This window comes from Chiloscyllium punctatum, chromosome 29 (assembly GCF_047496795.1).
Source record: "Chiloscyllium punctatum isolate Juve2018m chromosome 29, sChiPun1.3, whole genome shotgun sequence".
Lineage (NCBI taxonomy): Eukaryota > Metazoa > Chordata > Chondrichthyes > Orectolobiformes > Hemiscylliidae > Chiloscyllium > Chiloscyllium punctatum.
In genome coordinates this window covers 45,236,340-45,251,380 of record NC_092767.1, presented here as the reverse complement: position 1 = coordinate 45,251,380, position 15,041 = coordinate 45,236,340, and the positions used below count along the sequence as shown (strand labels likewise).

Genomic DNA, 15,041 nt, shown 5'->3' with positions numbered 1-15,041 from the left:
AGAATGGAGAGGCTTCTTCTTTCCTGTGCTCAAAGTAACTGCACAAGATGCTGTGGAATTGGCTTTGAACGACTTACAGATTCTCAGTTGAGAAGTGGAGTGCTATTGAAGACCAGAAAGCTTCAACTGGAAAACAAGTTGAGTCGTCAACTTTTAACCTTTTTAATATTTGTACACCTTTAAAATGACAAAAGCTGTGAATAGTCACTTTAGTTCTGCTAACTGTGGAACTAGAAGCATGAGAATGGCTTCCAATTGGCTGTCTCTGGGTGCTGTCATCCTTAATCATGTTGTATTTTTCCCTACATTTTTGTAGGCTGATTGAAATTCAGTTCTTGGTCTTCTCCTTATGAATTTAATTTGTTAACTAATAGTTGCTCTTTAATGTGTGGGGCAATAAATGGGAGTCTACTTAGAATCATTCTTGCATGAATTCTAGGAAATGCCTAAAATTTAAACAGAAAATTGTTCGAATGGAAAATTCAAGAAACTGAATTTCCATGAGGCTTTGCGAGCATGAGTTGTTCATGGTTAATACGCCTGATGGGGAGGGGGGGGGTTCGACATTTTCCTTCAGGCTTCTGCAGGGGAATACACAAGTCACAGTCCAAAGATGGAGATGAATCAGTGATGACCTTGAAGCTGAGTGTTTGTGTCACAGCATATCTTGGCATTCGTCAATTTGCATGCAAGATTCACCTTGTTGCAAGCAATTATACTCTACAGTCTCCCAAATTGCAGAGTAAGTTTAATTTCAAATTGGAAGGGGAGGTGGGGCAAATGTCTTTGCTTGTCAGATTTTCTTTTCCAGATATCTGAAGAAATTATATATTAAATTAAACTATCTTTCCTTAAGCACAGATTTATTATGAAGCATGCAAAGAAAAATTTTAAAAAAATAAATATTTTTTAAAAATCAAACACTTAACTGAACAAATGAAAAAAACAACTCCTCCTCAAATAATCCAACATTCAGCTTTCACTGCCTGGATACAAAAACTCTCCCGAGCCGTCCCTATGCAGGCCTCTCCACAAGCTCGGTGTATAAACGTGTCCTTTCTCCATGTACTTTTTTAACTTGATTATTTTTTTCTCAAGACTCACCCACCACTGACAACAGGTTCACCAGTCTATAGTTCCCTGGCTTTTCCTTACTACCTTTCTTAAATAATGGCACCATGTTAGGAAAGGATCTTTTCCCTTTCTCCTTCCTTTCTCCTCCTCTCCATCTCCATTTCCAGTGACAGACTCAACATGGACATTTAATTCAAACCCACAGAATCCCACAGTTACCTGGTCTACACCTCCTTCCACCACCACTCCTGTAAAAATGCCTTTCCTTATTCGCAATTCCTCTGCCTCCGCCACATCTGCCCCCAGGAGGACAAATTCCACCATCGAACATCCTAGATGGCCTTCTTCTTCATGGACCGCAGTTTCCCCTCCCAGGTGATCGATGGTACCCTCCAGTCCATCTCCTCCACTTCCTGCTCCTTCGCCCTTGAACACCAGCTCTCCAATCGCACCAAGGACAGAACCCTCCTGGTCCTCACCTTCTACTCCACCACCCTCCCGATAAAACATGTCATCCTCTGCCACCTACAAACAGACTCCACCACCAAGGATATATTTCCATCCCCACCCCTATCAGCATTCCACAGAGACCATTCCCTCCGCGATTCCCTTGTTAGGTGCACACGCCCCGCCAACCCGCCCTCAACTCCTGGCACCTTCTCCTGCCACCCCAAGAAGTGCAAACCTGTACCCATACCTCCTCCCTCACCTCCATCCAAGGCCCCAAAGGATCCTTGCACATCTGACAGAGATTTACCTGTAATTTCACACACACCATCTACTCTGTCCGTTTCTCTCGGTGTGGTCTCCTCTACACTGGGGACACAGGACACCAACTTGCGGAATGTTGCAGAGAACATTTTTAGATTAGACTACTGACCCTGTGGAAACAGGTCATTTGGCCCAACAAATCCACATGGACTCTCCAATGTGTAACCCACCCAGACCTCGCTTCTTCAAAGACTCTGTCTGTCTTCAGTTTCTTTCTGGGACACAGTCACGAAGCAGCCCCACCACTCTGTGGGCTCAGTGGTTAGCACTGCTGCCTCACAGCACCAAGGTCCCAGGTTTGATTCCAGCCTTGGGTGACTGTCTGTGTGGAGTTTGCACATTGTCTGCGTGGGTTTCCTCCGGGTGCTCTGGTTTCCTCTCACAGTCCAAAGATGTGCACATTAGGTGAATTGGCCATGGTAAGTTGCCCATAGTGTTAGGTGCATTAGTCCGAGGGAAGTGGGTCTGAGTGGGTTTCTCTTCAGAGGGTCGGTGTGGACTTGTTGGGCTGAAGGGTCCGTTTTCACACTGTAGGGAATCTAATCTTTAACTCCCCCTCCCATTCCGCCAAAGACATTCAAGTCCTGGGCCTCCTCCACCACCAAACCCTAACCACCTGATGCCTGGAGGAAGAATGCCTCATCATCCGCCTTGGGATCCTCCAGCCACACAGGGTCAATGTAGACTTCACCAGTTTCCTCATTTCCCTTCCCTCCACCCTATCTCAGATCCAACCATCCGACGCAGCACAGCCCTCTTGAACTGTCCTACCTGTCCATCTTCCTTCCCATCTGTCTGCTTCACCATCCTTTCTGACCTATCATCATCACCCCCACTTCCATCTACCCATTACATTCCAATGTACCATCCCCCAGCCTCACCCCCGCCCGTTTATCTCGCTGCCCCCTTAAACCTCCCCCCTCCGCAACCCCACCCCCATTCCTGATGAAGAGCTTATGCTTGAAACATCGACTCTCCTGCTCCTCGGATGCTGCCTGACTGGCTGTGCTTTTCCAGCACTACAATTATCGACTCTGATCTCCAGCATCTGCAATCCTCACTTTCTCCAAGAGCATGACTCTGCCCAGCAGCATGTCCAAATGTATACATCTTCACCACCATCGACAAGTGGAAGGGGGAAGGAGAGCACTGTCTGTCACTGAGCCAGAGGGAGCAGACTGGCCCCACTGTGTCTGTGTCACTGACCCAGGGGAGAGCAGACTGACCCCACTGTGTCTCTGTCACTGACCCAGAGGAGAGCAGACTGACCCCACTGTGTCTCTGTCACTGACCCAGCTGAGAACAGACTGACCCCACTGTGTCTCTGTCACTGACCCAGGGGAGAGCAGACTGACCCCACTGTGTCTCTGTCACTGACCCAGAGGAGTGCAGACTGACCCCACTGTGTCTCTGTCACTGACCCAGGGGAGTGCAGACTGACCCCACTGTGTCTCTGTCACTGACCCAGGGGAGAGCAGACTGACCCCACTGTGTCTCTGTCACTGACCCAGGGGAGTACAGACTGACCCCACTGTGTCTCTGACACTGACCCAGCTAAGAGCAGACTGACCCCACTGTGTCTCTGTCACTGACCCAGGGGAGAGCAGACTGACCCCACTGTGTCTCTGTCACTGACCCAGGGGAGAGCAGACTGACCCCACTGTGTCTCTGTCACTGACCCAGAGGAGTGCAGACTGACCCCACTGTGTCTCTGTCACTGACCCGGGGGAGAGCAGACTGACCCCACTGTGTCTGTGTCACTGACCCAGGGGAGTGCAGACTGACCCCACTGTGTCCCTGTCACTGACCCAGCTGAGTGCAGACTGACCCCACTGTGTCCCTGTCACTGACCCAGGGGAGTGCAGACTGACCCCACTGTGTCTCTGTCACTGACCCAGGGGAGAGCAGACTGACCCCACTGTGTCTCTGTCACTGACCCAGCTGAGAGCAGACTGACCCCACTGTGTCTCTGTCACTGACCCAGGGGAGTGCAGACTGACCCCACTGTGTCTCTGTCACTGACCCAGGGGAGAGCAGACTGACCCCAGGGTGTGTCTGTCACTCGATTCTGTACGTGGGTGAATCTACTTGTAAAAGGAGCAAAATTTGCCCTTCTCTTGGGAAATAAGGGAGGGCTGGGGAGCACTTTGGGGTCAGAGATCAAAGCTCTACTTGTTTCAAAATCGTGATGGAAAAGGATAGATTGGATCTAAAGTTAATGTTCTAAACTGGAGTAAGAACAATTTTGATGGTATTAGGCAAGATTTTTCAAAAGTTGATTGGGGCAGATGTTCACAGGTAAAAGGAGGGCTGGAAAATGGGAAGCCTTTGAAAATGAGATACTGAGAGTTCAGGGACAGTATGTTCCTGTTAGGGTGAAGGGCAAGGATTGTAAGTGTAGGGAGTGCTGGGTTATCAGGAATAATAACATGCTTCCCTATCTATGTAACCTTCTCCAGGACCTACACTCCTCCACGTTTCTGTGACATCACCCTGCCCCGAAACACCACCCTATCATTGTAACCACCTCCAGACCCTGCCCCCTTCCCTATCTCTGTAATCACCTCCACCACCTCCACCCCTCCCTCTCTCTGTATCCTCCAGCCCCTTCACCACAAACTATCTCTGTCATGTCCAGTGCACATGTCGGAGACACGTCAAGTGCACAAAGATTGCTTGTCAGTGACAGACTCTTTGTTTCATGCGAAGTTCTCAGGATCTGACAGTGTTAGAAACGAAAATCGCTTCTTAATAATCGCTCTAGACAAATTCAGGAAAACAAAGGTTTATTAGCAAGTCTGCAGAAATGGGCACCCTTCTGAGTAAAAGGCGCGCTGAGGCTTACAAAGTTTCTCATTATATACAGTACAAGTCCCTCCCCTCCTTGGTTCTAACGAGCCATGAGGTTCACATTCTTAAAAACATCATTATTCTCCAACTTGCATCCTTATCACAAAGTCTGCAACAAATGCCTCCAGACCCTAGAGGTGTTATTTTTTCTCCCCCTGTAGTCTTATCAGTCAAAGACTTATTCTTCTCTGTCTGTGCTGTAGCAGATGTCTCTGTATCAATCTGTAGCAGATGTCTCTCGAGTCGTTTCCCTGTCCTGCAGTCTTTATCAGTCAAGGACTCATCCTTCCCTGCTTGTGTTTATGGTTTCATCAATCAAGGGCCTGTTTGTTTTACTCTACTCACAAACTGCACTATTTTAAACTATTCTACTTTTGAGTATACAAAATGTTTTAAGAAAGCAAAAGTCTAATGTTTTAGAAAAGAAGCAAAAGTTTTATCTTTTATTATAGATCAGTCTGTGGTCTAGGCACATCTTAAAATTGCAAACCGAAATTACCTCTCACAATTCCACCCTTTTCTCTTTTTAAGATGTGCCTAGACCAAGATAAGCCCCCCCTTCTTTAAGGGCCCGGGAAATCTTTGGACTTTCGCAGCAACATCACCTTAAGTTCCCGTGTCCCATGTTGTGGAAACACCACTGCCTGGAGTCGGGAAATATTTTTCTGAATTAGAAGCTGAATACAGGGGATTAGGCAGGGTAATACGAGAAGAAGAATCACAACCCCCCCAACCATCAGTAGCGCCGTGCGCCACCAACTACCACCCAGGAGACCATCCCACCATCCGATGCCACTAAGAGGACGCCAAGATTGTACTGGCACATGGGCCAATTTCCGAATTTCATCGGAAATTTCCAAAACCGCTTTACCATTATCGTCAATTTCTAGGCAGCAGTTAGTCAGGTTAAACTTCCCGCACACGCCCCCCTCCGAGGCCAACAGATAATCCAAGGCAAGTCGGTTTTGATATATAGCAGCCCTCATCTGATTCTGCTGCTTAGCCAGCAGCTCCAGGGCCAGGGCAGTCCGGTTAGTAATAACCTCTACGACTGCTTGGAGCCTGATAATTCGATTTAACATATAGATAGGAGTACGGTATCCCCATGATCCGTCCTGTGCCCATGTAGCTGGCCCGTAGTATTCAATAATCCGGGCCGGTGTCCACCCATCCCCCCAATCACCGACTTGGATATCCCTTGGCGACCTACGGAGGGAGTCAAAGAGTTTAACTCCCAAATCATCGCCTTCCTCCCGGGGTAATAGGAAGAACGCAGGTCGTATTAGACCCAGGAAGCATACCCCAGCCCATCCCATGGGCAGTGTGGAGTATGCCTGATTACCGCATATCCAAAATAGGCCATCTGGAGCAGGCCCTCCCTGCCTCACAACGTCATCCCACAGCTCCTTTACCACAGGGACGCCCTCATAAGGACCAGGACCACTACAATTCCAATATTCGGGCTCGTGGCCCCGTGCCAGAGTCTGGACAGGAGTATCCCAGCATCGACTCCCCTGACAACCACCACCCCAGGCTCTCATCATGTCATCGGAAGAATCAGCGCCTAGTTCATCAGAGGAGGAATCAGAACGTAATGGAACGCAATTTTGATGACCTCGGTTTGCAATGTACCAAGTAATATCCTCAGGCCACCATACTCGTGTGGTCGCATCCAATACACTCTGACAGGGACTAATTCCTACCTCCACGGTCCCCTTTCCTTCAACACATAACTGGCCCTCAGGACTATTTGTCATTCTCCACCCCTGGCTTTTCCTTTCGTTGACATGTGTCCAAGTGGTTTGAAGCAATTCCCATATGTCTAAGCTGTGACCAGTCCATGGCCATTGTTCTGACATATGCGGCCCCCCACAAACCCAGCAATTGCTAACATTTAAAACAGTGGCTATCCTAGAGGTAAGATCAATAAACAGGTTTTGTGTTACATCAGGGAGCTCAATCCTTTCTTCTACCTCTTCGTATACAGATGGCACTTTAGAGACCGCGACCATTCTTTGACGGTCTTGCCCTTTCCCCAACCCCCGATCAGTGTTCTGTACCCTGGTCTCCTTGACTCTGTCAACCTGCTCTCTGAGCAACACGGAGGATAGGCCCCACTTCCCAGTTTTGCTAACACACACCCAGTGGTCATTTTTAGGGCATCCACGGACTTTGCCACCGTATCCTTTATTATACACCTGATAATAGGGTCTTCCACCCTCCCGACATTCTTGCCGTGCATTCACATCGTAACACCGATCGTCCACATGGGAGTGAGAAACAAATGATCCCGAGTAGATCCGACTCCCAAGCCTCACCGTAGTCCGACATTTGTCACATCTCCCCTCACCCTCCCCCACATACAAGAGAAAACTGATCAATATCCCCACCAATACAGTCCAAGTAGAGTTCATTATTGCTGTCTTTTCAGTTTTACCACCAACGGCTTGTCCCCTGGCTCGCATGTCCAAGTGCTCTCTCCTTCTGGCGGAACAGGTCCCTTTATCCTTGATGCGTGGACCCACCCTTTTTCTTTCGTCCGAACAGCTGCTTCAGTTGTTAACAGAACCAGGAACGGTCCTTCCCACCGCGGCTGGAGCTTTTCGGCTTTCCAGGTCTTAACAAGTACCCAATCTCCGGGCTCCACCTTATGCAGGAGGAAGTCGAGCGGTGGAGTCTGAGCCAGGAGACCTTTCCTCCGGAGTTCTGCAAAAGAACGGGATAAGGCCAGTAAATAGTTTCTGATAAATATATCTCCCCCTTGTAAAGTGGGACATCCGTCAACCTTACTCCAATATGGTAATCCGAACAGCATTTCATAGGGGGAAACCCCGACATCCCAGCGAGGTGCCGTACGAATCCTCAATAGGGCAATGGGCAGGCATCTCGGCCAAGGTAACTTAGTTTCTAACACCAGCTTAGTCAATTGGGTCTTGAGTGTGCCATTCATTCTCTCAACCCGACCCGAACTCTGAGGATGCCAGGGTGTGTGGAATTTCCATTGGATACCCAGGGCAGTACAGATCAAATGGTGTAGTTTAGAAATAAAATGTGTCCCGCAGTCTGAGTCGATAGATTCCATTATGCCATATCTCGGGATTATGTTCTCTAACAACAGTCGGGCCATGGTTGGTGCATCGTCTTTGGCAGTTGGGAAAGCCTCTATCCAGTGAGTGAAATGGTCTACTATTACTAGCAGATATTTCCATCGCTGCACTGGGGGTAATTCTGTAAAGTCGACTTGGATTCTCTGAAATGGCCTGATCGCGAGGGGCTGACCACCGGCTGGCATAGAACGCATGGCTTTCTGGTTAATACGCCGGCAAGTGGGGCATCCGACTACCTCTTGTTGGGCTAATGTGTGTATCCCCCTGCATACATAGTCTCTCAGGATCGTGTCGCACATGGCTTACACCCCCCAGTGGGTCTGATGGTGTAATCGGTGCAGAATACCCCGGGTGATCTGTTTGTTCAGTACTTGTCTCCCATCAGGAACCGTCCACTTCCCGTTAGTATCTCGCCGGGCACCCAATTGATCCATTTTATCAATCTCCCCCTGGTTGAAGACGGGTTGTTTAGCGAGCCCTTCCCTCAACGGTATTAACGTTAACAATTGGACGGATTTTTCGACCGCTGCCCGCTTGGCTTCCTCATCTGCCAGCCGGTTTCCCACCGCTTCCGGTGTCGACCCCTTCTGGTGACCGGGTACATGGACTACTGCGAGTTCCGTAGGTAACGCCAGGGCTTCCAACGTTAGGCTGATCATTTGTTCGTGAGCTAACTCTTTTCCCCGGGAGGTTATCAATCCTCTCTCTTTCCAGATTTTTCCGAAAGTATGAACGATTCCGTATGCATACTTTGAGTCAGTATATATGGTCCCCACTTTCCCTTCCAACAACTTCAGGGCCCTCTGGAGGGCGTACAACTCACAGGATTGGGCTGACCACTTCCCGGGCAGTCGTCCGGACTCGATCGTCTGTTTCGTTGCACCATCTATGACAGCATAGCCACTGTACCGTACCCCACTGATGCACCGGGAGGACCCGTCGATGTACAGTTCCTGTCCTTCACCCAGCGGGGCTTCTTGCAGGTCCTCTCGGCTCTTGGTCTGCAAGTCTACAAATTCCACACAATCATGCTCCTGTTCTCCATCTGCAGCACGTCCGTATAGAAACTGGGCTGGGTTGCAACTGAGATCTTTTGCAAAATTGAGATCGTCCCCGGTCATCAAAATCGTCTCATACTTCAGGATGCGAGAGTCTGTTAACCAGCGGTGAGCCTTCTGAGCCAGTATGGCACTAACCGAATGAGGGGAATATACTGTGATCCTTCCTCCAAAGGTAAGTTTTCGGGCCTCTTCCACTAACATTGCTGTAGCTGCCACTGCCTGTATACAGGTCGGCCATCCACATGACACAGGGTCTAACATTTTTGACAAAAATGCAACCGGCTGACGTTTCCCTGCCCGCAGCTGGGTAAGCACACCCTGGGCAATTCCGCCGGCGTTATTGACATATAACTGGAACGGTTCCTTCAGGGTGGGTAAAGCCAATACCGGAGCTCGGATCAGTTTATTTTTAATAATATTAAATCGCTGCTCCTCCTCATCTGACCAGTCCACCTTTTGTCCTTCTTGTCCCAGTTTGTCGTACAAGAATTTTACTAAAGTGGTGTAACTTTCAATCCATATCCGGCAATACCCTACTAGCCCCAGGAATTGTCTGATTTCCTTCTTCGTCCTGGGTATTGGCATACCCATAATCCCTGATATTCGTTCTGGCGTGATACGGCGATGCCCCTTACTGACTTGATGGCCCAGATATCTTACTTCTTGCTCCACAAACTGGAGTTTTGTCCTGGAGACGCGTAGGCCCTGTTTCCCCAGGAAGTTCAGCAGGGCAACGGTGTCTGCCCGTACCTCCTCTTCTCTGGGTCCTGAGAGTAAGAGATCATTGACATATTGGAGCAATTGATTTTCCGCGTTACACCGAAATCCTCCTAAGATCTGCTCCAGTATTTGTCCAAACAAGTTGGGTGACTCCGTGAATCCCTGCGGCAAGACCGTCCACCTTAACTGTCGCTTTCGTCCTGTGAAGGGATTCTCCCATTCAAAGGCAAAAAGGTTCCGACTTTCTTCGTCAAGGGGGCAACTCCAGAAGGCATCCTTCAGATCTATTACGCTGAACCATTCGTGTTCGGGTGAAATTTTACTCATTAACGTGTAGGGATTGGGTACCACCGGGTACCTAGCCTGGACTACTTCATTCAACCCCCGCAAGTCTTGCACCAGCCTATATGTCCCATCCGGCTTCCTCACAGGGAGTATTGGAGTATTGAAAGGGGACATACATTCCTCCAGTAGTCCATCTGTGATTAATCTTTCTATCACAGGTTGTAACCCCTCGCGTCCTTCCATAGCAATCGGGTACTGTTTCCTTCTTACCGGGCCTTTTCCTGGTAACATGGTGATTTGGAGAGGTTTGATGTTTAAACCCCCTCTGTTCCCTTCTCGGTACCATACTTCCGGGTCTATTTGTTGATCATCTTCTTCGGTGAGGGCGAACAACCTTACCACTATTTCCCCGTTACTTGGTACCGTTCCGATCCCTAGTTTGACCTGCAAGTCTCTTCCTAACAAATTAAACCCCGCCGATGGCAGTAGAAGGAGGTCTCGTTTAGTAGTTCTGTTTTCATATCCAATTTCCACGTCCTCCACCACTGGAACTTGTAATTTCTGTCCTCCAATTCCAGATACCCCCATAACTTTTCCTCCTGTTCGGGTGCCGGGGGGTATTTGGATTATACTTGATCTTTCGGCTCCCGAGTCCACCATAAATGTGATCTCCGATCCTTGGGGTCCTACTTTCAAGTTTACCAGGGGTTCCTGTCTATAGTCCTTTTGCCCCAAGGGTAGGAACCCCCGACCTCCCTAATCTTCCTCCATCAGTGCGTACGACCGCACCTCCCGCTTGTAGCTGGGGCACTCCCGTTTAAAATGTCCCTCTTCATTACAGTAGTAACATCTGAGTATCCTCTTCGTTTCCCTGTCGCGGTCTCGCGTTCCTCCACTCTTCCTTTGTTCCGGCCATGGTTCTCTTTTCCTCTGCTCTTGCCACGACTCTCCCTTCTCCTGTTTCTGCCACGGCTCCCCCTTTTCCCTTCTTCCAGCTGTCATTTGTTGCACCGCTTGCATCATTATCTTTGTCGCCTTCTTTTGCTTCTCATCGTCCCTTCTCACAAACACCTTTTGCGCCTCCCGTAGTAGTTCACTTAGAGATTTACTATCCCAATCATCCATTTTTTCTAACTTCTTGCGTATGTCTGGCCAGGCTTTTGATACAAACTCTACCCGTATGAGTTGTTGCCCCACGTCCGTCTCAGGGTCCACCCCAGCGAACTGCTGCAAGTTCTTCCTAATCCTGTCTAGGAAGTCCGTAGGGGTTTCCTCCGGGTTCTGATGATTACCAAAAGCCTTGGTAAAATTGTGCCCCTTCGGGGCTGCGTGTCTTATTCCTTTTATCCAATATTCCCGCATGTCTCTCATGTTACGCCGTCCTTCCTCCGTGTTCTTATCCCACTCGGGGTCGGTGAGGGGAAACTTCTGCTCCCCTCCTTCTCCCCCCTCTTTCTCCCAGACCAAGAGCGCAGCTTGTCGTATCATCTGTCGTTCCTGGCTAGAGAACAATGTTTTCATGATGGAATACATCTCTTCCCACGTGTAAGTATTCGGACCCAGGAACTGATCTAATTGTTCAGCCAGGCCCATGGGGTCCTCCAGTAGGCCCTTCATCTCCCTCCTGAAATTCCGTACTTCAGTACTCGTCAAGGGAACGTTCACATAGCCCGTGCCTCCTTCCTCGCCCCCCATGGGCACTTCCCGGAGTGGATTCATTAATGCAATTGAGGTAGGGTTTTGTCCGTGACCCCTTCCAGCTCGAGATCTGGTCTGTACCCCTGAGGTAGTCTGTGATTCCTCCCCTTTTTCTTCCCCTTCCTCTGACTCGTCGTCACCCGGAGGAACATTTTGTGGGGCAGACGGGGTCACTTAGGGCGGCGGTAAGTGATCTAAAGGTTCCCATTCTTTCTGCTTTCTCGAGTCTTCATTAGTTGCCTGCATCTGGCAAGATATCGTAACCGGTAGCCAACAAAAGGCATAATCACTTTCTTCCAGATTACCATCAGGTTTTGAATTGACATATAAAATGAGAGCTTGCCGGACCCAGTCTTCGTCAGTACCGAATCTAGGCCACCACACGGAGTCGCCCTGAATAGGTTTCTGGGACCACTTCTCACAGTATTTTACCATCTTCCTTTTAGATTTTCCTTTTCTCCCACCCTGATTCCAATCATTTAACATTCTTCCTAACAGACTATCATCAGGTACCCCGGGGTATGTGTCATTGTCCCTGTTTAAGCCTACCCTTCCCTTACTTGCCTTGGATCCCCTATTTCCCATTGCCGAGGACTTCGTATTTCTCGTATTATCCCGTGATAATCTATCACTATTTAGCCAATTCCCGGACCTTCAGTCCCGTGATCGCCCAGGTTCCTTTGCAGGCACCCCCGGTCTTTGGATTCCTGTGTCCTACGTCTCTGTGACACAGATCACAGGTACCCCGTAGGTACACGTTCCTCCTCAAACACGGTCTCTGCAAAATCCCTCACAGGCAAGCCCCGGTCTCTAGATACCTGAGTCCCACGTCTCTGTAGAAAAATCCACAGGTACCCCGTAGGTCCCCAGGCCTCCGGAAACACGGTCCCCGCAAGTTTTGTCTTACCTGGGTTCGGTGCACCGAAATTACTCGATCGTTAACCGTCCCCACTGCCTCGGCTACACCCCTCCTTTGTTTTCCTGAGCCTCCCGGGTATCACTCGCTCAAGCCGCGCGGGGCGACAAGCAAGGAATCAGGGACTGCCGAAATCGGCAGGGTGCACCTTCTCCGATGTCCTTCCTCAGCTCCCCTTGCGGCCGGAGTGTTGACCGGATGAGCCCCCAAGTTGTTAGAAACGAAAATCGCTTCTTAATAATCGCTCTAGACAAATTCAGGAAAACAAAGGTTTATTAGCAAGTCTGCAGAAATGGGCACCCTTCTGAGTAAAAGGCGCGCTGAGGCTTACAAAGTTTCTCATTATATACAGTACAAGTCCCTCCCCTCCTTGGTTCTAACGAGCCATGAGGTTCACATTCTTAAAAACATCATTATTCTCCAACTTGCATCCTTATCACAAAGTCTGCAACAAATGTCTCCAGACCCTCCCCTTCCTGGCTCTTAACGAGCCATGAGGTTCACATTCTTAAAAACATCATTATTCTCCAACTTGCATCCTTATCACAAAGTCTGCAACAAATGCCTCCAGACCCTAGAGGTGTTATTTTTTCTCCCCCTGTAGTCTTATCAGTCAAAGACTTATTCTTCTCTGTCTGTGCTGTAGCAGATGTCTCTGTATCAATCTGTAGCAGATGTCTCTCGAGTCGTTTCCCTGTCCTGCAGTCTTTATCAGTCAAGGACTCATCCTTCCCTGCTTGTGTTTATGGTTTCATCAATCAAGGGCCTGTTTGTTTTACTCTGCTCACAAACTGCACTATTTTAAACTATTCTACTTTTGAGTATACAAAATGTTTTAAGAAAGCAAAAGTCTAATGTTTTAGAAAAGAAGCAAAAGTTTTATCTTTTATTATAGATCAGTCTGTGGTCTAGGCACATCTTAAAATTGCAAACCGAAATTACCTCTCACAGACAGCAAGGGTCCATCACACCAACAGCCAGAGGACATTTCCCCGTGTCTTCCCACTGAAACTAGGCTGGAACAGAATTTCTGTAAATCCAATGAATTGGTCGCTTGACTCCAGGCCCGTTTGCTGAAACAGGATCCTTTAAAACTGAGAGTAACTGGCAATGCGAGAGTTAATGATGAGAAAACAGATTCATTCAGAATCTGAGAGTAAATGTGCATCCTGTAAACAGTGAAGGGGGACATGACAGAGTACCTCACTTTCTTATCTCTGTCACCATTTTCTTTTGTTTTGTTTGTTTTTAGATGACAGTCAGTGAGGATCATTTACACCCCAATCTTTTGTTTCCTCTCTTCTCCCATTCTCCCACCTCACCCCCACCCATGGTTCCTTTCACCATTTTGGTCAATATTGTTACTCTGTCATTTCAGCCTCTCCTGCCCTCCAGCCCATCACAGCCTTTCCCTTCTGCTCTTCTTCCCACCTTCCAGCTGAGACACAAGTAACAATGCAGGTAGTTCCCTCTCACACACACTCACATTATCACTGACAGAGATACAGAGACACAGAAGGGTCATCACTCCCACAGGCTCAGACAGAGACACTGTTCAGTCCCACTTTGATCCCACCCTCCAGTGACATTTTTATTTGAACACTCAAACAGAACAAGAGAGAAAGAAATTATTTATATTTCTCTCCAAACTGGTCTGTAGACAAATCCCTGCCTCCAATAATACGTTATGGAGATTTATAATTTGAAAAGCTGTATACTCCAGATACTGTGAACATTAAATAAACACAGAGACTGCTGGAAATATTCAGTCACTTTCTCTGATAAAAGGTCATTGGCCAGAAACATTCATTCTGTTTCTCTCTCTCTCTACAAATGCTGTCTGACATATAAAGTATTTGCAGCATTTTCTGTTTTACATCATGTTCAGAAGGCACGCAAGTTATTCAATTCAAATGGATGCTCCAATTAGAGGTCAGGTTCTTTCTAATTGATATATCACATCGAAAATTATTTGTACACTGCAATATTAGAGATACAATTACAAACACTAATAGAGATAAGCATTAAATATATAAACATTATCCATTAGACTTGTAAAGAATAACAGAGACCTGAATGCAGACTGAATCTCGCTCTCATTTACAAGACTCAGAAAAAGTTTCTACAAATCACACTTACATATTGTAATGTCCAAAGACCCCACTGTCAGCTCCATACACTTTAACTTGTCGACCAGTCTATCCTTTTCCATAGCTATTTTAAAACTAATCGAATAGCAGTTAGTGCTCACCCACTCATACCTCCGACACTTGTCCTGCCTTATTTCCTGAGAGAAGGTTGGGTTTTGCCCCTTCTCATGGAGGGCCGCCTTCCTATTAATTGAGAAAGTTTTCCTGAATATACCGAGTAAATTCTCCAATCCATTCCCAGTCCATATTTTGAAGGTTAAAATCCCCTTTTCTTGCAACCCTATAATTCTTACAGCCTTTGGCGAGCTCCCCACGTATTTTCTCCCCAATTTCCTGCTGAGTCTTGGGGGGGATGGGGGCGCAGGGCGAGAGTATAATCCGAACAATGTGATCACACCCTTCATTTTTC

General features: G+C 48.0%; 1 protein-coding gene across 3 annotated transcripts; it reads right to left on the bottom strand.

Moving 5' to 3' along the window:
• Nucleotides 1-4,614: 4,614 nt before the first annotated feature.
• Nucleotides 4,615-14,684, bottom strand: LOC140454421 (endogenous retrovirus group 3 member 1 Env polyprotein-like). 3 transcript variants are annotated; one of them, XM_072549135.1, is made up of 2 exons: nt 14,622-14,684; nt 4,615-7,401 (listed from the first exon to the last, which is right to left on the bottom strand). In XM_072549135.1, exon 2 carries the CDS (start codon nt 7,158-7,160, stop codon nt 5,259-5,261), a length of 1,902 nt encoding a protein of 633 aa, XP_072405236.1. In that variant the 5' UTR covers nt 7,161-7,401; nt 14,622-14,684; the 3' UTR covers nt 4,615-5,258. The 3 variants fall into 3 exon arrangements, with proteins under 3 accessions (XP_072405236.1, XP_072405234.1, XP_072405235.1); XM_072549133.1 differs by lacking the exon at nt 14,622-14,684 and adding an exon at nt 12,474-13,425; XM_072549134.1 differs by lacking the exon at nt 14,622-14,684 and adding an exon at nt 12,385-12,415.
• Nucleotides 14,685-15,041: the final 357 nt, after the last annotated feature.